The sequence below is a fragment of the Coffea arabica genome, chromosome 11e (assembly GCF_036785885.1).
Source record: "Coffea arabica cultivar ET-39 chromosome 11e, Coffea Arabica ET-39 HiFi, whole genome shotgun sequence".
NCBI lineage: Eukaryota > Viridiplantae > Streptophyta > Magnoliopsida > Gentianales > Rubiaceae > Coffea > Coffea arabica.
This window is the reverse complement of record NC_092331.1, coordinates 12,008,413-12,031,811: the sequence shown is the minus strand read 5'-3', so window position 1 is coordinate 12,031,811 and position 23,399 is coordinate 12,008,413. Positions and strand designations below refer to the sequence as shown.

The window sequence follows — 23,399 nt, the reverse complement described above, 5'->3', positions numbered from 1 at the left end:
TTTTCATGTTATCTACTATACATGATTTTATTTTTGTAAATCCTTTAATCTAACATGATTTAAAACATTGAATTGCTGGCAGAATTGTGAATTACTGATGTCTACAGACATAGACTCCAAACCTCGTTTCTTTAGGTCCTTTGCATTCCAGTGGATTGATTGTATGATCCATTCAACCACATTTAGCGACAAGAGATAGTGGCTGATTTGTAAAATTAAAGAGAACTCGTGAACAAAGTACAAAATGATTAACCTTCATTCTCAAGGTAGACTAACTAATTTTATTATTATTAAAGCTCCAAAATCGAAAGGAAATTGGAATTTTAGAAGTACGTAGATTTCAAGATAACCACATTGATGAAATCGAAATCAAGTATTAATGCTTCATTGCTTCCTGCTACATTACCATAACCTACAGTTATTTAACACCAAAAACAAGGCTCATGCTTTATATATGTGTGTGTATATATATATATATTTAGAGAGAGAGAGAGAGAGAGAGAGAGACATTAATGAATGCCGCCGCCGTCCAATTTGGTTGCAATAACGCCAACAGTTGCGATCAGAACTTGGAGGTTTGAACTGGCCTGCTTAAGTTCTCCAGGTTCGGGTAAGGCCGGCTGGAAATCACTGAACGACTGATCACAGCCGTCTGGACCATCCTGGGCATCGCCGAGTCTGTGCCCAAGCCCTACATAATCCTTTTTACCCAAGAGATCATGGCAGTCTTTAAGAACCTTCCCGCAATCGTCATAGCTGCCAAGGCAGGAGTTCAATGTGTCCCTCAGATTTGGATCGTTTGCGTCATTGTAAAGCAACCGTATCAAAGCTTGGGTTGCGGGTACTTTGGACGTTGCTAAACCTAGCACAATACTGCCCAGGTCGGCAAGATCTGTGGTGTTTGAACCAGCGGCTGTCCGGATAGTTTCGCTGCAATACTGAACATCGTTTGATAGAGAACAAACGTCGTCGATCAAGTCTGCTTTTGCAGGACTGCATACAAGGCCTGAAGAAATACAGATACTCAGGAGCAGCAACGCCACTACCACATAATAATTCCCACTACTAACACTCGAAGCCATTTGTCTTTGATCCCTAAGGCAGTTAGCTAGCTTCAAGTTTTGTAACTTGTAAATACTTAAAGTTGTAGGTTGATATTGATTGAGCCTAGTCCTCATATTTATACCAATAGCTCTGGATCAAGGGACTCACAAGTTGAATTTTGGACAATTTGAATCGATTCGTATAATTTTTTTACTACGTTCGGTAATTTAGTTTCTGTGCTAATTGTGTTTAATAAGGCATAATATCTATCAATTAGTTAGTTAATTATGGCATGCGTATGGTATCTATTATAGGATTAGGAATTTTCTTATGGGACTTAATATATATATATATATATATATATATATATATATATATAAAATGTATGTATGCATGTATAGACACACACACATACATGCATGCATGGGGTAAGATATTTCCTTTTCGTACGTATAATTAATTTGGTAATGGACTAAGTAATTCGGAAATTGTTTTTGTAATTGAGCCCAATTTGGATAGTTTTTAAAAGACATAATATGTGTCAATTAACTAATCAATTAAGGTATAATATCTATCAATTATGTTTACTTATAAGACATACATGCATTTAACTTGGTATGAACTTAATAATTCCAAGTTTCTTATTATAGTCAGAATATTAATTCTTTGATTTCTCTATTGGACACTCACTAATGCACCTAAATTTTATCTAACTTATCATGGATATACACATATTAACAATTATTACCTTTTCTTACATTTATACACTTTTCCTAATTAATCTTGCCTTTCTAAAAATCTAACAATTGAAATATAATGATTGTGCATTGCCACCTGTTAGACTCTTGATTCTGTATTATTACATTCCTAATTACTTCAATAACATATGTAATTGTACTTTCATTAAAAAAAAAGGGAAAAATGCTACACTAGAAATTTATATGTTGGTCAAAACCAACGGTTAGGCATGACCATACATAAAGCTTCTCACGTACCCTTGTTCTCTATGTGATCACTTACTAGTGTTTAATAAGGTTAAGGCATAATAAGGTAAGACAATTTGCTTAAAATGTTCTTACCTAATGGGATTCGTTTGTACTTTTGGGCTGAGATTAAGTGGATTGATCTTAGTGCAATCCATGCCTTAACTAGCATTAGAATCGGATCTAATTTTGAGCTCAAAATTAGCTCAATTCAGATTTAATAAGAATCAACTCACTACATCTAATGCGGGACGGACTATACTCGGGACAGCTAGTTACTAAGATAATGATTCAATCGAAAGACATCATTATTTATGCACATAAGTGTCAGATTATTCGGTGACATTTTGGAAGTCCATTTTCTAAATTTTGAAAATGCCGGGGGATTGTTGAAAATTTTTCAAAATTTGTATGATGTACATACATGTATTGTATTATGAATTATTCTAAAATGTACATATATTATAATAAATGTATTTTCATTCATGTCTTTGAGGTACATAAATGTATTGTATTATGAATTATTCTAAAATGTACATATATTATAATAAATGTATATTCATTCATGAATTTGAATGTATATATATTCATGTATGTGGAGATCCTTGAATGTAAGGGATAGATTCATGTCTTTGATCATAGAATCATGAGATGCATGAATTTGTACACAATACCTTGAATCTATCCATACAAGTATTTAATAAGTTCTTTTGTTTCTTAAACAATCTCTCCTATATAAAGAGGTCAAGTAGAGAGTGATTTGCTGCAAAAAATCGCTTTCCTACTACTTTGAATTCTCTCAAAAAGCACTCCTTAGTTCAAGAGGGTTTGTTTTATTTTGTGCAAGAGTCTAAGACAAACAAATTTCATCTTATGGTAAAAGATATTTGTCCAAGGTTATTGCATGTTATACCGGACAAATTAGGCTAAAGAAAAGTGATATTTTATCATGATTTGAAACCAATTCTTGTCACAATATTTGCCAGTTCGTTGTAATATTCCCAACAAACATACGACTTGGTAAGCAACTTAATAACCTGGATATTTTTTTTTAACATGTGTCTTCTTATACATGTTATCTTTTATCTTTTTCTTCCTTTTTTTTGGGGGGGGGGGGGTAATGCCTTTAATCCAACATGATTTAAAACAGTAAATTGCTGGCAGAATTGTGAATTGGAGATGTGTACATATATATAGACTCCAAAACCTGGTTTGTTTGGGCCCTTTACATTCCAATGGATTGATTATATATATAAACCATTGAAGTTGTCATCCACATTTGGCCAAAAGAGTTGGAAGCTGATCTGTATAATCAAAGAAAACTGGTGGACTGCGTACAAAATGATTGACCTTCATGCTCAAGATGGAGTGACTAATTTTATTATCATTATAGCTCCAAAATCTAAAGGAAATTAGAATTCTATAAGTACATAGATTTCAAGATAACCACATTGATGAAATCAAGTATTAATGCTTCCTGCTGCATTACCAGAACCTGCAGGAATTTAACACCAAAAACAAGCCTCATGCTTTATATATATGGAAAGATATTAATGCTTGTCGCCGTCTCCCAATTTGGTTGCAATAATGCCAACAGCTCCGATCAGGACATGGAGGTGTGCGCTGGCCTGCTTAAGTTGGTCAGGTTCGGGTAAGGCGGGCTGGAGATCACTGAAAGACCGATCACAGCCATGTGGACCGTCTTCGGCTTCACCGAGTCTGTCCCCAAGATCTAAATAATCCATTTTACACGAGAGATCATGGCATGCATTCATTACGAGCACTCAGGCTATCGTCGTAGCTGCCAAGGCAGGAGTTCAGTGTGTCCTTTGTATTTTCATCGGTTGCATGTCCGGCGAGCTCCTGTATCAAAGATTGGGTGACGGATACTTTTGATGTTGCTAAACCTAGCACAACTTTGGCCCAGACCGGCAAGATCTGCGGTGTTGGAACCAGGGACCCGGAAAGTGCTGCAGCAATACTGTACATCCTTTGATAATGAACAAACGTCACCGATCAAGTCTGCTTTTGCTGGACCACATTATAATTCCCACTACTACCATTCAAAGCCATTTGTCTTTGATTTCTAAGGCAGTTAGCTAGCTTCAAGTTTTGTAGCTTGTAAATACTTGAAGTTGTAGGTTGATATTAACTGAGCCTAGCTATCATATTTATACCAATAGTTCTGGATCAAGGGCATCATAAGTTGAATTCTACATAGTTCGAACTGGTTTGTGTAATTTTACTACATTTGGTAAATTTGGTTTTTGTGTTGATAGTGTTTAATATGTCTTAGCCCCTGTTTCATAACTCAATTCATCACTTAAATTTAATGAATTCAAATCTTAACATATTCAAATCATTTGATAACCAATAATTGAACATCTAAATTAATTAAGTGATACCGAATTTTCTAGGCAAAACTTACTCTCAAAATTAAGTAATAAGCTATTCAATTATCACTGAATGTGATATGCACTCAAATATATTAGATTTAATATTTAATCATTCAATAACTTAATAGATTCAAACTTTAGATTTCAAATTTCAAACTTCAAATTTCAAATTTCAATTTTATCAAATGCACCCTAATATCTATCAATTAGTTAGTTAAGGCATGCGTATAGTATCAGTTATAGGATTAGGAATTTCTTATGGGACACATACGACTTGTTATGGGACATAATAATTCTTTGGAATCTTTTATTATGGTCAGCAAATTAACTATTCAGTAGTACTTTCTAGTTACTTCAATAACCTCAAATAGGGAATTTAAAAAACCCCCCACTCAGGTGCTAGAATTATGAATACAAATTTAGTATCCATGGTGTCATTGAAATTTGGTAATAGGCATGTTAGGTGAGAATTATTTATTATGGTCAGGGCATTAATTCTTTAGTAGTTGTATTCTGGTAAAATTGTCCTATTGCAGCTTTGCTACTACTACTTTTGAACACCTCTATCAACCTATCAATTAGTTTAATTTGATATATATATATATATATATATATATATATACACACACTAGTAGGGGTGGGCTGTGCTATGCACTGCCAGTGCCCATTGGAATGAATTCACTGGTAGTTATTGATGAAACAGTAGCTTTTATAGTAGTTATAGTTATATTTTTCACAGGAAACAATAAGTTGTTTTTGTTGCATTTTATTAGTAATTGCATTGTATAGTAGTAAATTCACATTTGTTTCTTTCTGTTTAACTTGTAAATACAAATGTGTATTGTTGGAAAAAATATACTGATTTCTATAAACTATAGAATGTTTTTGGTTTTAATTATATTGTCTTGGTGATAAATTATTCAAAGAAGTTACACACCTTGTGATCTCTGTTTTACGAAAATTACCAGGAAGGAAGTTATGAGAACAAATAAAATGAATAAAAGCTTCTGAGCTTTAATCTACTTTGTCAAATGTAACCACTTGATTTATTGTTGTCAAAATTTTCATCTAAAAATGTAGTCAATGATAAGTAAACCACTCCATTGATTCATTGTCCAATCTAATAGTGAATGCATGACGAAATTACAAAGAACAATTAATCAAGTGGTTGAAATTTATACAAAAAACAATCCAACTCTTAGGTAAATGGTAAACATCTAATTGAAACAAATCGTTGAAAGAAGTAAAACAATGGCCAATGATTTGTAAAGATTCATTTTACAAGAAAAAAATGGAAACCAGGAATGATATGTATAAAAGAGCGGTCAACTATTTTGAGTTTTACTAAAAGGGATGAGTAAGTTGTTTGACCATTGAACCATCAAACAATTACAAAAAGAAAGCAATCAACCACTGCAAATCTAATGGTCTAAAGCTAAGCAAGATATCAAAATTATTTTTAAAAAAGCAAAAAATCTCAAATAAATAAAAACCTTAAAATTTGCTTTGTAATTAAACACGGCTTGGGTAAAATAATTCTTAGACGGACTGTTTCATTTTAATTATGTAAAATAAATTATATACATCTTCCCTAACAAAATGCTTTATAGTCTTATTGCAAACAATATCATTTTTTTCATATTCCTTTTTAAATATTTATTAGAGACATGATTTATACATCTTAATATTTTTCCCACACCGTAAAAATATATGTTTTATCATATTTTTTTTCCAATAAATCCCAGACAAATAAAAACCTCAAAAATTACTTTCTAAATGAATAAAGTTCATAACTGGCATATTTGTTTTTATTTTTATGCCATCAATTAAATCATCTCTTACCCAATTTCTTTGTAATATGAAACATTTATCAATTTTTGTATCTTTTCTTGCCACTAATCCCAAAGAATAAGGAGAGTGTTTATAAAATGAAAGAAAATTATAAATTGAAGCAGTTGATGCACTTATATATGCTTTGTAAATAATTAATCTAGCATTTAAACCCCCTTGTCATGGTGTGTCTACTCTCATTAGAAAAAAATATCAATTTTGGTATTTTATTTTCCCTCAAAGTCCAAATAATTTTAAAAATCTATAGAAAAATTAGGTTGCATTCTGAATATTAACTTTGCGTTTACACTTAAATTTTTTTATGCTTATACATTTATTCAAAGTAATAATTGATAAATTTATTTTTTGAATTAAACATATTAATATCAAATATTTCTCAATTGATTATTTATTGACTAAAGAGGCAATAAATAATCAGCTATTATGGCTTGATCCATTACTGTGTATCATGATCTCTTGAATTTTGGATTAAAAATCAATGGATCATAATATGGTTCATAAATACATTTTTTCATTTAGGTAAAAGTCTAGAATTGGATTTCAATTTTGTAGTTTCAAAGATATTGACATAATTTAGATCCTACTTAAAATTTCAACAGCAATTTTTCCAAGAATCCAAAGCCAAAAAGGGGAAAAAAAACTATAATGATTGGTTCCATTATATATGCTAAAAACTATAATGATTGGTTCCATTATATATGCTAAAAACTAATAGAGCTGAGAGCTGCAATCATCCGAATCTGTAAGAAGAAATTTGTTTAAAGGAAGTTAGAAGATTAATAAAGGGGAGAAAGAAGAATTAAGCATACAAATTCATCATTTGAGTAAAATAACAACATAGTTTAAAAACTGAGCATTGGTTCAATAGTAACATCTTTTCTACTTTCCCACTGCCAAGTAATTCAGCAGGCAGTCAAAAACTTTCTAGTAGTGCTATATTCTAGACAACTATAAATTGAAATACTGACTGCCCACTAATTAGATTGCTAACTTGCATTTATTCGATCAAGTTCTTTAGGAGAACACCATCATAAAGGATCCTGAGCAATGATATGAAATTTGGGAACATCTTTTGTGATCTTCATTTGGGATTGCTATCGAAATTTGACCGCCAACCTCAGTAGTGTATGCTTTGATAGTGTGGTTCTTCGTTGTCCTTTTGTCCTTGGATTTTCCAGATTAAAAGCATAGATGGAACAAACCATTGTAACCCCTTCAACATGAGATGCTAGTTTAGTAAAATGTGTAGCATCCTTAATTTCATTAGTGAACTTTGTCTGAAATATTTGTTTGAAATATTTAATCAACAATTACATGTTGACTATGCAATTTCCAACTGCGAAGCAATATAGCTTTTTGCAATCTAAAACTAAGGCAATAGTCTAAAATTTTAACAGATAAGCAGATACATTAAATACAAATAACTTATTAAACCATACAGAGTCTTTTTTTTGTGGCAGCCTCATTCAAAAATCAAATAGTAGAAATTTATAAGTCACTTATGCCTAATCCATAACTGAGACAACTTATCTTTTTCAATTATTTCCAACTAACCAAAAGAATGCTCTTATAAGGCTTTAGGATATCTCAAGAGTCAAGATCAAAAGCTTTACGTGAATTTGTACGGGTAAACTTGTGATAAAATGTCATATAAAAGAATCCAATAAGCAAAACTTAAAGCTATAAAACGGATCAAATAAGTTGAACAAAGCCTCATTAATTTTTTAAGGAAAAATATGACTTTTTAGTATAATGTTTCAATCCTTTCCTACAATTGTTCTTCTAAGAGCATTTAAGCGCATTTATCAAGTTGCACTCATCATTATGCAATAACTCATCGAGTTATAGCTCATGGAGTTGAACTTACTTGGTCATCATGGCTAGGCGAAGAGCGGTATATGCTAACAATTTCTCAACATATGGACTGAAAATTGCAGCATGTAAAGATCTTGTTACATCATTTACCACAAATCCCAAGCAACACCTATCGTATTTTGCCATCACATGAAGCAAATTAGAAGTTATATTGTTGTAAATGATTTACTAATTCTAGCATTAGAAAAGTAAATAATAACATTTACCTCGCTTCAACTCCAGTTTCTTCCTTGCATGATAGGCATCTAATGGTACATTCTATCTCAATATGGATAGATTTTTTGGTCTTAAGCCAACAGTTTCTGAGAAAAAATCAGCCAAAAATTGACATTTTTAGCAAAATTAAATTGAAACTCAGAAGTCTTAAGTCAACATGTACCAAAGCCATGGTTAAACATGCAAGTTCTTTGTCTTTAAAGCAATAGGTGTTATTATAGGGTACTATTAAGTTCAAGCCTTCACCATAAGAATATGAATTTCAATTTGAATCATAATGAGTTCATAAAGACTATCCTTTAATAATGAAATAAGATTATTAAACAAATTAATTAACAACAGTGGTTCTAGTTATGATTTTAGCAATTTTGCCTCTTAGGCTCTTGTTATCAACACTACATAAACGTTTTTGTTTTGTTACTCCAATAAAACACAATAAAAATTTAAGAGTTTATTTATTTCCTATGATGTTAAATAGTAGAGGAAAGAAGAAAAATTTACTTAGTAGCAGGGGTTGTAGCATGATCATTAGCAGTAGAAACCTAGGGCTTCTTCTCTTGAGCTGGCTTAGATGACTGGGGGACAATTTCTTTTCCAACCCCAGAACCCACAACAGTTTGTTGACTTCTGCTCGCAACTCCACCAGTTCCAATACTCTTGACAAGCCTATTAGCACTCCTAGGGGAGAATAAGCCACTGCATTAGCCAAGTTCATCTCAGATCCACCATTCCCAGAATAAATTCACTTGCCAGAATCACTTTTAATGGTGTCAGCAATGTCCTCTTTGGTCCATGAAATTAAACTCTTAAGTACACCAATATGTGCAGAGATAACAAACTAACAATACAAAATTTCTAAGATATGTGCATATGATATATCTAAGATACATATGACGTATCTTAGAAATTTTATATTAAATTTTGGAATACAATACATATGATATATCTAAGATATGTGTAGCGATAACAAACTAACAATACAAAATTTCAACTTCTACTGTTGGAAATTCTCAATCATAAGGTATATTACATCGGCACCATCAGAATTTATGTGGTAGCTCTTTACCTAGACAAAAGGTAACCATAAGTTTTTTAAGTTATTATATGAAGATGAAGTGCAAGACATACTTGAATCGGCAACTTCTACAGCACAAAAAACTATAAACCATATTTCCAACTACTAATCTACTAATAATTAACTTCTTGACAGGATAATTTGTGCCCTAAAAAAAACGTATTCATGCAACTAGAAGTGTACAATTATGTCTCACGTTGATCTTGCAAATTGCATTCGCCTAGATCTGGTACTGTATTCTATTCCTTTCTCTCTTGAAAACAGAGGGCAACAGGCACGAACATTTTTTTGCTACCCTAGAAAAATACTGGAAACTTCTGGTGTATAATAGGACAGGAATTTAATTATTCTCAGATCATGGGCATGGTCAATTCGTAAACAGCAGAAATTCAGAATTATATATTTCATTCAGAAAATACATGGAATCATCTTTTACATTTCTCCTGTCTTCCTACCTTCTTCATCTTTACAAGTGTCAGAAACTACCATTAGAAAAAGTGCCATAGAAGGAATTGGCCATAGAGAAAAAAATGATATATACCGAAGTAGAATTTACCTGTGCGATCATTCTTTCCGTGTTTTCTCTGCTATCCCAAGTTTCACATAGACATTTTATCAAACACTTGATGGCCATTGGTCTCTGAGATTTCACAAAACTTTGACTTGCTTGAATAGCTGTATTTGCTAGATAAATCATTGCAACTAAAAGAAACAACACAAAGGAAAAAAAAACAGCTCGAATATCAGAACATCATCTAATTAAAAAAATAAGAGAAAAAGAAAGAACAAAATGAAGAAAATCTGATAAAAATTTAAAAAAAGGAAAAAAAACAAAATGAAGAAAAAATTCATTGACACATATATTCACATTCAGCAGAAAAGAAGAAAAAGGAAAATTCTGTACTAAAGTTAGAATATCATCTAATAAAAACCTAAAAGGCGAAAAAAAAATTCAGAACCAAAAGGAAAAAGAAATAAATTCTTACTTTTCCTGTGGCCCTTTCTCCAGAACTCTTTCTTGCTGGAGTTCTTTTTTCTTCTCCTCTACTGTACACGATATCACAAAATGTAACGAAGGAGAAAAAGTGCCATAAAGTAGACTCAATCTATGAAACAATTGGTGGTTTCCATGGCAATAATTACCACTGATACGTTAGCCATGTGTTTTCTATAGTGGAGAATGAGAAGGATTTGGTGTAAAAGGGATACGGAGAAAGGAAGAAGCTTACCTGCTTCTTAGCTTTTTCTGACCATGTGCAGGAGCAGTTCAACTGCTATTCTTGATCGTCTGACGTACAAAGGAAAGGATGAAGTAAAAGAATGATATACTTTCAGCCACCCTGAGGTACCTTGCATTTGACCAAAAGTAACTTAGTAAAACGTTTCACCAATGTCGACCGAGGAGAAATAAACTAAACTTCAGCAGCTGACTAAACTTCCGCCAATGAAACAAGCAATGTCAACCGAGGAGAAATAAGCTAAACTTCAGCTCTGGGGCTGCCACGTGGCAACGTGGGAAGAAGCTACAGTAAGACCAACTGGAACTTATATTGTAGTTAGACTAGGAGGTTACCGGCTGTGCTAAGCACAGCCTAGGCCCCCTATAATCTATTGTCATATATTTTCGTATAAGGTAAGATTAACAGTAATGTTTGTGAAATAGGATTCTTAAAATTATAAATTACCAATCAAGCATGCAACTAACAATATAAGACTAAACAAAACCAAAAAATCATTAGCATTGCACAAGATAAGAGAAGATGACAAAAGATTAGCAAGTAGTGTTACAAACAACTTGATATCTTCAAGTGCAAGTTAGTCTTACAGAGATAGGAGATGACTTGCTGAATGCTTAATATAAAGTGCAATGATAGGCAGCAATTACAAAAGATCACATATTGAGATCCATTAAGGTGCACAAAAGAACAATTTCTAATGGATGTCAATATTATGTCAAAAGATGCAAGATTAGTAATTCAGCTGTAAAGTGCTTCAACATTAGCAAAATTAGCAATTCAAAAGGCTTCAAGGAAGTTCAGAGTTCACGCTGCTTCTTCAAGGGACTTCTAGGTGCATTGGTGGGCAGCAAGGTAGATGTATTAGCTTCAGCAAAATTCAAACCAATTTTGGAAGGTACAGTTCCAAAAACCAAGGCACAGCCAGCCAATGCCCAATCTACTATGTAACAAATATTGAAAAATTCCTTGCCACTCTTATTTTTAAACTTGGGCACAGTTGTATCTAAATCCTTATTCTATATTAGAAATAAATTACCCAATTGAAAAGGTTCAAAATTCTCATCAGACTGAATAATCATTCATCTAAGTCCAATAACACAACTAATACCCAACCAATTGTGTAGAAAATATAATTCAGAGCATCTAAATTGTAAGTAAGTAATGACAGTTCACCTCAATTAAGCTAAGCAAGTATGAGTTGAAAAGTTAAGAGGGAAAAAAATTGCAAAAACAAAGAACAAAATAGATGCAGAACCATAAGAGATTTTTAGTCAATAATCACAAAATGAAACAAAAGGAAGAAACCACAGCTTTGTAGCAATTTGATCCATTTTGAAGTTAACAAATACCTAATTTAAAGTTGCTAAGCAATATGACAATTTAATTACTAATTCTAGCATGTGGTTAAATTCTAATATTTGAGACTTGTTAAGCTTGGTCTAAACGTTTACTGCCTATAAACATAAAAACAATTTATTCTAGTACCTTGTAATTTAGTGAAAATTGCCATAGGGTTGAAAGCAATTGGTTAGCTTGTACAGTTCAAATTCATAGAATATATAAATAAGACGTTTTACTATGAGATTTACTTTGTCCGGTACAACTAAACTGTACCATGAAAACCAGCCAAAAGGTGTGAAGAAGGGAACAAAAAGGCTCCATTAACAATAAAAAGCCTCTTGAATGGCAAGAAAGAAGGGAAGAAAAGCCATTTTGGTTAAAGGTAAAGTATAAATTGCAAGATTTTCCTGCAATAATAAGGTGACGCTCAACTAAAGTAATAACAAATATAGGGAGCACTAATTCTGCTATAATTTACAGTATAGTCTCAAAATATCATCCTATTAAATACACAGGCCAATCCCTCAGAACAAATTGGCAAAATTTGAATGAAAAACTCATACTCTAGCAAAAGAAAATGAAAGGCAAGATTTATGCAAAGACACGAGGAAAAGGCACTTAAAAAAAAATCTAAAATAATGGAAATCCTTGATGACTTACAATGCTTTTCGTCATTTGTGGCTGAAAGCCTGGGACCTAAGTACGCACAGAACTATCAAAAATAGATCCATCATTTAATGGAATAGAGATGCAAAGCAAATAAAGAAAACAGACTTTATCCTTAATGAATGGAAAACGAAGCTTGTGAAAGAGCATTCAAATAATGAATGACCAGGAAAATCACAACCGAAACTTGATTAAAAATTTTAAAAAAAAAGAGAGTAAACCTTTTTAATAGTGAATGACATAAAATATACCATATCTTAGAGTGTTGCAGCACTATGGAATAGGAAAAAGCCCAACTTTCTCCACCTGCAATCACCCAAAAAACATGTAAAATTTAGATTAGTAAAAAGGGGAGAAAAAAGCGAAGAGAAAATTAAATACACAAAAATAAAATTCAGAATGCCTAAGCAGCGACTTTTGGATTACCAATCGAAGATAACAATCACGATGTCTGCAAAGCACTACATGGAAACTATTAACTGCCCAATTTCCAAATCGAAAGTATCTAGGTTCTTAACCTTCCCCATTGGAGAAATTTATCAAATAACAAAAAATCATACATGGTTAAAATATTTAGGTAGATAAAAGATTCAGAAATTTATCTGAATAATAAAAAATCATTGCACAGCATAGCAATAATTAGGCAAATAAAAGATTAAATAGTTTAAACCAAGTACTCCAACATCCTAACTCATTAGATTTGGTTCCACCGCCGGCTTAACATAAACTTTCGCATTATCAACTGAATTTTAGAAATATCTAATTCAACTTGCTCCAATCAATAAAGTGAAAATTCACACTTTAAAATTTCAATTGTCCTATTTCCCGTAACTACTGCATCAAACTATCCAACCGAAGCAAAACTTTCCAGTTTTCCACACCCAATTTGATGACATCAACAATTTGTAATAAAAAAAGGAACCGTCTATAACTAAACAAACACAACAATATACACAATCCCACGTGGTACACTACTAAATAACCCATTTTATATCTTGAAGCTAATCTTCAAGATCTATCTCCCAGAAGAAAATGCTTAGTTGGAATGCTACAATTTTTACTCCATTGCAGGGCTCGCTGGGAAGTTTATGACAGCAAAGCAGAGGATACCAATTAGCAAAGATAGGTGGTATTAAGCTAAGGTGACATTAAATAAGTCATAAATGCCCAAGATAGCAAATTTACAGGTAATTTAGAGTAAAGGCCCCAATCTTTTTTGGGACTGAGGCTATTCAAATCGAAGGTACAAGAAAAATTCAAGATTTACAACTTGGGTTCTGAGTAAGAAATTTGAGGCATCTCTAATTGGGCAAATCAGTTGGGCTGGAGCAGCAAATTTCTCTGACTTCATATAAGTCTAAGATTTGGCAGCAACTCCAGCACTATTCTCAGTTTCCTGATTTCAATAATTACCTCGCTTTCATTTTCGCTCGTGCTCAGGTCTTCTATTTTCTCTCCTCTTTCTGCCTCTCTTGCTTTCCTTATAGTATCTATTTATTTTGAGCATTCAAGCAACATTTCTTATTCTTCTTGTGGCAATCTCGGCCAAAGAAAAAATACCAAAAACACCAGAAAAAAATGAAGAAATACCGGAAGCCAACAGCATCAAACTATTCTTTCCTTTTCTCCTCCTGAACGTTTGCTCTTCAAGATGCATGAATCAGATCAAGCTAGGCAATAAGACAAGGAGACAAAACATTAATAAATTTTTTATTTCCTTTCTTAAAGTGCAACGAAGTTTTATTGTTGAAAAAAAGGAAAAAACAGAACAGTTATGGCAAGAAAGTAAGGAAACAATTATGCATAAGGGGAGAAAAAGAGGAAATAAAACTGAGAGAAAAAGTAAAAGCCATTCCTGTCCTTAAAGGGCGACGAAGATTTCCTGCAAAAAAAAAAAGGGAACAAAACGGTTATGGCAAGAAGGGTTAAAATAAGGAAGAAATATGCACAAGGGAAAAAATGGATAATAAAACTGAGGGGGAAAACAAACCCCGTGAGTACATGATTCCAACACATGAGGGAAAAAAATTAGGGAGAATAAGAGGAGTTCTATTCTCGGACAAAAACCTAAGCAAGAAAAATTGATTAAATTAGATCAGATCAAAGAATGTTTATAGCATAAGAACACTATGACTCAACTGATTTTTTCACCATCTATTCTCCCGTAACAAAAGGGAGATGGAAGAAGAGAAGAGAACAGGAAAGTTGAATTTGATGGGGATTGTGACGACCCCACTTCCCCCTAAGGCGAACCAGAGGGTTGGCGGGCCGTCTGCCTAGCTCTCGCCAGGACTCACGCAAGCAAGCTAGCAAAAAATCCTTCCGAAGTATAACCTAGACTATTACAACATCGTTTCTCTCCAAATAAACCAATTACTAAAACCACATTAACTTCAGAGATAACAGTATTATAGGATAGGTAGTCGTCGATTCTTAAACCTTACGCATTACAAACCACTGAATAAAATCCGACAATCCCAAATAACAAATTCATATAAGCCACATATCAAGTCTAGGTTTTACACTTTTCCAGGTTCAAGTGGCAATCCAAGACAAAAAGCCGCCTAAACTTAACATAATCCCAATCCGATCTATGACGTAAATATAATTATACATTACAAACCGCAAAGTGAAGTTATAAGATTCAATTACATTCATAAGAAAATACAACTAGGTTTCAGATCGCCCCATTTGCCAGGACCTGTCAGGAAAAATAAATGACGTGGGGTGAGCTACACAGCCCAGTGAGGTTCCAAGACACTCTAACAGTTCAAACAAATCAAGAAAGTCGGGCATATCATATGCAATGGTTCAACGTTACATAATGGCATGTTATCATGAGGTGATAATCATTATACGGTAATTTGAGACATTTAGCATGTATAGTTCATGATTTCATGTTGCCATTTTAGCATGAAACAATTATCATGATACAAGGTAAACATATACTGTAGGATACGGTGTTCCAGTGGAACTTCATCGGTCATCTGCACCTTATGACTTCCGGATCCCCTCGGTTTGACTGGCCTTCACCTTATCCCTCCAGTGGTAGTACTCGAGTATACCGAAACGGTTGTCCAGGGTTCCAACCTACCCGACCGAGCCCAGTCCTGGCTCGAGTAGGTCAGTAACCGAGGCAGGGCCCAAGTTCAGCTTAGAGCTTACAACATGCACAGGTAACCAAGTAATTCGACAAAAGGTAAAATTCATCATTTGAGTAGGTCGAGTGAGGTAAAGTACACACTCGCCTATCAAAGATGGATCAGAAAATCATTATCCAATTATCACATATCAAGTCAAGAAAGCACTTTAATCAAGTAGGCATAGAACAAGCAGGGACACTCACTTTACAAAACCAAGTAGGCTAAGCAAGTATTCTAGCAAACTAAACATGTATCGAGTTCATATAGTCATTTGATATGGTTAATCATTTAACCAATTCATGTCGGTATGCAATGCAAGTATTCATTATTTATATAGACATGAGTATGGTAAAAACTTAACACTTAATAATCATGAAATGAGCATGTCCTAGACTTATTCAATTACGTATTCCTATATGGAACACTCACCTAGTCAAACAAGCGAGTAGTTCCCAAACAAGCGTTTAAGCGTCCGCTCCGAATTCCTCTTGGAGATCCCCTCGAATGCCTGAACAAACAATGATCAACTACCACTCAATATCACTACAAATCTCTAATTATCGAGGAAGATTGTACGCTAGTGCAATCTAAGGAAATCTTATGAAAATGAACCTCAATTACTCGTAAATCGAGGTTCAATTAGAGTTTCTTAAAGTACAAGAGCAATCATGTTTTGCTTTTGGCAATCAAGTATAAAATGTTCAAGTAATACCGAAAGAATAAGGAGTGCTTGAAAACTCCCTTCCGTGGAATCCGGAAAATTTTCAGTTTTGATATGATACTTTGAAAAATCGTATATCACATTCTACATGTCAAAAATTAGAAAGATTGGTACCAATGGAAACCTCTTCCAAAGTACTAAAAGTTCCTAGAATACACTTTTCTAAGATTCCACATGGAAAGCATTCAAAAATAAGCTCAAAGTCTCTGTTTTGGTTCATAAGGCAGATTTAAGTTGGTTTTTGGCCAACTTTGAAAACTCGGCAAAATTCACTTGATTGGAACTAGCCTTTGAAATTTGGAACTCTTTTAGAGTCGCAATCCAAGTTTACAACAAAATGACCGGAACGAGGAATGGAGTTTTGAGTATTAAGATATGGCAACTCAAAGTTACCAAAATTTCCTTGTGAAACATGGGTTTTCAAACTCAAGTCATAAACTTTGGTAATTTATTTGAGTCATGAAACGGTCTCGGAATAATACCATAATTAGCAGTATAATACTACCATATAAGAGCTATTCCTCTATCAAATTTCATAGAAAAATATGCACGGGAAGTCACTTAACAAAATCACTCAAGTTTCCAAAATTTTAAGGCAAGGCTGCCTTGTGTATGAAAATTTTCTTTTCTAAGCTTTTGACCAAGAGCAAATCCTCTAAACATGGTTCATTTGTATAGGCAAAATCTAAAGAACATTCATGGTACCTTTGGTGGGTGTTTAACACCAAGAAATTTAATTAGCAAGTCTATACCAAGCCTTGCATCAAATCTGTCCAAAAGTTAGGATTTCCAAGAGCAGGGCAGGTTCCGTATTTTGATCACAAATCACTCAATTCAACTCGGAATTGAGAATGGTTGGTGGCGTTGGAAAATACATTTGTAGGGGTATAATTTCACAGAAGAAATCATTTTCAAATTCCATTCACAAACAACTCGTTTTTGAGCATCAAGATACAAGTCCTGTCTTGTCTCCTAGAGAGAAATGAAACAGGACAGTGATTTTCAATCGAATGGTGTGGCTCACTCAAGTGGAACCAGAACGTGCATTTGGTACCAATGGAAAGCTGGGAATGTCTAGTTTCAAATGCCACTGACAGCACTCGATTTTGACATCGGAGCTCAAAATTATGGCCGAAATACGAAAGCTGGTCAAAGCATTTCGGAAATAGTTCCAGATTTACTAGCTTTGTGAAATCAATTTATTTGACCAGCCAAACCTCAATATTTTTTAATGAAACTTTGTACACCATATATTCAACATATCAACGTGATATACAAGTCATGAAACCCTCAAAAGTTTGCAAAAAGGGGTGCGATTAAAACAGGGCAAATCTGAACATTTTTGAACTATGCATCTCTTGGAGTCTAGACTAGCTAGGTATCATTAATCTACCTATTTAAACACTAACTAGCATTATATCCATCATCAATCCAAGGGTGGGAGTTCATAGAGCCCACCATCAAAATTTTCCGACATGAAATAAAACAAATAGCATGTGATTTTGGCAAATAATTCCACCACAATAAATCTGTCCTCGGCTAAACAGAATTTCCAGCAGCTAGTTGGTCATAAATCCAACTTTTTACTCGGCTAAAACATGATATTAAGTACTCAATTTCGGCATGCAATTTCTTAACTAGCCAATTAACATTTCCAGTTCAAAATTAGATTCAAACAACAGTTATAATCATCCCAAAAATTCCAGAATTTGTTCACCTATTCTCGGCTAGATTGCATGCAACAGATTCCTTGTTTCCTTTTCTTTTTCTTACTTAACCGCGCTAAAGAACGGCATGCAAAGCTTAAACACTTAATTCTTAGTTAGTTAATCGCAATTGCAAGCTCAGATTACTTCAATTAAGCAAGATCAAGTCTGCATTTCTGATTCAAGCTCACGGCAATATCCATTTCCATCAAACCAGATTTTCCTCATGCTTTGATTTCATCGACCAAACGCACAAACTCAACATGCAAGCTTTTAAACAGCTTCTTCTACCAGTAATTAGTTAATCTAAGTCTCGAATTTACCTCAGCTAGACGGTCAGTTCATGCAACAAGAAAAGCTGAAGTTTCTCTCCTCTCGGCTAAGCTCACGCACGCGATGGTTGCAGCTGTGGTGTTGCGGTTGGAAGATGGTGGCAGCTGGTTGGGGTGAAGGTGCAGATTGAAACGGTCAGCTCGCGGTTGGGAGGAGGAAGGTGATGCAGCTCTCGCGGTTCCCTCACACTCACTCGCGGACAGTTTGAGAAGGCAGCTTGCGCAGCTTCCTTTCTTGTTCAAGCTTCTGATCAGAAGGAAAAGGAAAAGCTCGGCTTTCTCTCTTGGCTATGATCACGAGGTAAGGGATAATGGTGTGGGACAATTGTGGTTGTGATTAAGGCTGAGGTAGTGGGGATAAGCTAACCGTGGAAGAGCTGGAGTGTTTGGAGTGGAGAATAAAATGGTAGTGCTGGAATTTTCTTAATTCTCGGCTGGTACTCACTTTTTAAGAAGGTAAGAGAGGTTTCTAGTTTTTCCTTCTTGTTGTCTTTCGGTTTGTAATAAACAGAGGCAGTGAATGTATTGTAGTTGTTTCTTTTCCTAAGTTCTCTCGGTTTCAAGACAAATGGAATAGAGTTGGTTGCATGGTTATTTATTCAAGTATTGAGACTTTAATGGTCTTTTAACATTAAAGTATTTATTTGCTAAGGGGTTGGAATCTTATCATCTTCAAGTATTGTCTCAAACTTTAGTTTATTCTAATTTACATACCCCTATAAGAGTTTTTCTCACACCATCCTAGGTATTACCGGTTTACTTGTTAACGAAAAGAATTAATTAAACTTGTATTTTAATAAATAAAAGAAAATGGAACATGTATTAAATTTTAAATAAGGAATAAAATTGTCAAGCTCTCACTCAAAATTCTTACCGTTATTCTTAGTTAAATCAGGATATTTCTAAATTCTCAATTTTTATGAAAATTCAATTAGGCTGTTAATTTAACCACTTATTCGTTATATGTAATTTCTCGAATCGATTATTTATTCCAATCACGTATTTACTATTTTCACTTAACGAGCTTACAGAAATTAAATTTCGAAACGAATCGCTTTAAAAAAATAATTAAACTATGGATACGTTTAATTAGACCTAAAAAACTTAGAAAATAATACTCGGAGAAATCGGGTGAGTAAATACTTATTTTAGCCAGTAAAATAAATAAAATAAGCAAAATTTTCGGGTCCTCACAGGGATCTCTTCAGATATATCATTGACCAAATCTTCGGGAATGCACAATGTATGAGAGAGAGGCTAAAGAATGAATGGGACTGAGTGGTCATCTCAAGTCCATCGCTTCAAGGAAGCAGTTTGGAGTGGTCTGCAGCCGGCAGAGTTGGAGGAGCAGTTCGCCGACTTCCACCGAAAACGTCGTCACCAAACGGAACCTTTCCAAGTAGTTTCCCGCCTTTGAAGTACAATTATCACGTGAGCAATTTTTGCAACATGAAATCAATATAGAAATGGGTTAATTTGATATCAGAGAAAGAGGAAAACACGGCAAGGGTAAGCAAGAGCAGTTCACCTGCTCTTAATTTTCCTCCTTTGAAGTACAAACTCATGTGAGTGACCCGTAATCTCTGCACCATGAAATCAAGTGTCTGCAGAAGTAGCAGTTGAACTGCTGGCTTGAAGAAGGGACTGACAAAACCCATCTCCCAAATCATGTAAAAATCCCAATTTTTTTGGTTGGATTTGCCCAGAATAGGCGTGCCGAATTTGTGCTCAGAACAGCCGTTGGTACAGAGAAATAAAGAAAGGCCTTCAACGGCAAAAGAAAGAACAGGGGTTCAATGAGAAATATTTGACTGTCCAATGAGAAGGAAACGGTTTAAAAGAGAAGGAACTTGATAAATGGGGTTTTTGTTCAGTGGAGTCGGTTTTTTGGCTTTTCCGCTTCATAAATGGGGTCAAGTGCTGTTTTTGTCCCAGACATGGTCTAATGAGAAAATCAACGGTCCAATGAGAAATACATGTGATTTTGCCACATGGCAAAAGAAAAGGAAAGCACAAATAGAAAGAAAAGAAATGGTCCAGTGTCAAAAGAAAGAGAATGCTCCGGACAAGTTGCAAAGAGAAGGCTTTAACAACTTGCAAGAAATATTTGGCTTGCCACTTGTCAAATAATAAAGAAGTCACTTGGCAAGAGGAAATGAAAACAGTAAACCTTGCTCTTTTCTTATATACAAGGTAGATTAGATACTAGGAGGCTTTCGGCTGTGCTAAGCACAGCCTAGGCCCCCTATAATCTGTTGTCATATATTTTCATATAAGATAAGATTAACAGTAATGTTTGTGAAATAGCATTCTTAAAATCATAAATTACCAATCAAGCATGCGGCTAACAATATAAGACTAAACAAAACCAAAGAACCACCAGTATTGCAAAAGATAAGAGAAGATGACAACAGATTGGTAAGTAGTTTTACAAACAGCTTGATATCTTCAAGTTCAAGTTAGTCTTACAAAGACAGGAGATGACATCCTGAATACCTAATATAAAGTGCAGTGATAGGCTGCAATTACAAAATATCACATATTGAGATCCATTAAGTTGCACAAAAGAATAATTGCTTAATAGATGTCAATATTGTGTCAAAAGATGCAAGATTAGCAATTCGGCTGTAAAGTGCTTCAACATTAGCTAGATTAGCAATTCAAAAGGCTTCAAGCAAGTTTAGAGTTCATCATCACGCTGCTTCTTCAAGGGACTTCCAGGTGCAAAATTAGTTGGAGCTAAAGTTGAGAGTGCATTAGTAGGCAGTGAGACAGGTGTATTAACTTCAGTAGAATTCAAACCAATTTCAGAAGGTATAGTTCCAAAAACCAAGGCCCTCTAAGTAACAAAACACAAGGAAAAAGAAATATCTGGGGAAGAACATGAACAAAAAAGGGCAAAGAAAAACAGCAAATGTTAATTCCTGCATTAGTTTGCTATACGAACTGTTGCACTATAAAGTTGTAATCGGTGAACATATAGAAGTCCTAGTCATTGATTCTTGACAGCAAACTATTTGGCTGTCTAAAGAATGTCAAAGATGCTAAATAGGTGCATACATAATTCGAAGTTTAGAGGCAAACACAGCAAGAGCAATGATGCACTATAAACAAAACAAAGTAATTTTAATAGGATATCAGCAGACACCTAAAACCACAACTGAGCCGAATGCCAAGTTAATAACCTTCATTTCCTTTAGAAATGTTTATTACATTTGATGCCTTTGGAGCCCAGCTTTTGGCTAGACTACAACAAGTACCACCATTCAAATATCTGTTCTTAAGAAGTAATCATTAGGTTTTTCATTCTCCTAAGGTTGTGTCTAGATTAGATAAAACAGCAAGCATATTACATGCAACTTGGGGTAAAACAGGTACAATAGCCTAAGTTGCTTAACTGATAGTCATATAAAGGAGTGAACGAGTTTTGCCTAAAAAGGCCACAATGAATAACAGTCGAAGGATGCTCTATATACAATATCCTTAAGAGGTAACCATCAAGCTTTTCATTGCCCTAGACAAGTCTAGACTAAACCAAATAGCAAACAAGGCACACACACTAAATAATCAATTAGAAACAAGAAGTACAAAGTCTTAAAGTTGTTTAACCAATAGTCACTTAGATGACTAAACAAGCTTTGCCAATAACAACCTCTCTGCATTGACCTTAAAGTTTTCTAAAAAATAGATAATCACTCTTATTCCTCATTTAGAACAACAACAGGTCACATATTTTAGATATGTATATTGTAATTAAAGACAAAAGCACCAGTAGCAGGAGGTTGAAATTAGTTAAATATGAACTTGTCATGTAATAATAACTTTAGCATAGCAGCCACAACCCCAAAATCAGCACAAGCAAAAGTTTGTCTCACAAAATATATTGTGCTAATGATTTTGGCTCACAAAATATGTTATTGTTGTCCATTGTTATAATCTTTTTTCTAGTATATATAGCAATTTGGCTGCTTGCTTGATAGAACATTGATCATATGCAAACCAATAGGACAGTTCAGTTGGCCATAATCACATTAGCAAATGGATCTCTCTTTTTTGTAGGTATGCCACTAATAATATATATATTCAAGAATTCACCAAATTTCAAAATAAGGATTATTGAACTGGGAGCTGGGTTCATATCTTCATTTTTGGCTTGTTTTTTCAGGTGAATGGGTTGCAACAGCACAATTGGATTGAGAAAATATTAACAAAATTACCTACTCAAATAAAAGCATTTGTTTCATAAAGGATCACACAAAACAAATAGCACCAGCAAACTTAAAATAAATGAAGCAGAAACTAAAGAAAAACTACTAAAAAAAAAAGGGAACGCTGAAATTTCGCTTTTGAAAATATAGTCACATAAATGAAGAAAAGCTGCTCATAGATTCAAGAAAGACAACAAGCTGACCTTCAAGTTAAAGGATTCCTTAACTAATGATATGAACCACAGCAGAAAGAACCTATCAATTGAACAATATGTATATATTAGAATTTATTAATCCGTCTATTACTCATACGGGAAAAATTTGACAAAAAAAAGGGAAAGACTTTTTCTCACCAAAGAGACTCCAAAGAAGGTGTAAATATCAAGATGCTTCTTCTTGCAGTTCATAAGACAGAGGAGCCAGAACCATGCACTGATAAATACCTCTATTCCATTTTTTGATTTCGTAATTCACTGGAAAATTTACAGGCTAAATGAATACGAAACCTATTTCTTATCATAACTGGAACAAGGGAAAAATCAAATCTGAAAAGATATTTCTCATCATAATCGTATGGCTGAATGGGAAAACTAATGAGAATAGA

The 23,399-nt window shown here is 34.0% G+C and overlaps 1 protein-coding gene and 1 long non-coding RNA gene across 16 annotated transcripts; both read right to left on the bottom strand.

Moving 5' to 3' along the window:
* Nucleotides 1-387: 387 nt before the first annotated feature.
* Nucleotides 388-1,129, bottom strand: LOC113718123 (uncharacterized). Its single transcript, XM_027243042.2, has one exon. It carries the CDS (start codon nucleotides 1,080-1,082, stop codon nucleotides 510-512), a length of 573 nt encoding a protein of 190 aa, XP_027098843.1. The 5' UTR covers nucleotides 1,083-1,129; the 3' UTR covers nucleotides 388-509.
* A 5,944-nt stretch (nucleotides 1,130-7,073) lies between these two features.
* On the bottom strand, nucleotides 7,074-23,021 carry LOC113718670 (uncharacterized). Of its 15 annotated transcripts, none has more exons than XR_011825392.1 (14): nucleotides 22,999-23,021; nucleotides 20,116-21,326; nucleotides 18,579-19,998; nucleotides 16,258-16,336; nucleotides 14,276-14,567; nucleotides 12,937-12,991; nucleotides 12,680-12,731; nucleotides 10,670-10,789; nucleotides 10,427-10,487; nucleotides 9,997-10,142; nucleotides 8,867-9,043; nucleotides 8,356-8,451; nucleotides 8,142-8,258; nucleotides 7,074-7,487 (listed from the first exon to the last, which is right to left on the bottom strand). It is a non-coding gene; the product is annotated as an uncharacterized lncRNA (long non-coding RNA). The 15 variants fall into 15 exon arrangements; XR_011825401.1 differs by lacking the exon at nucleotides 22,999-23,021 and adding an exon at nucleotides 14,099-14,175 and having other exon boundaries at nucleotides 12,680-12,715; nucleotides 20,116-20,529; XR_011825396.1 differs by lacking the exon at nucleotides 22,999-23,021 and adding an exon at nucleotides 14,099-14,175 and having other exon boundaries at nucleotides 20,116-20,527.
* Nucleotides 23,022-23,399: the final 378 nt, after the last annotated feature.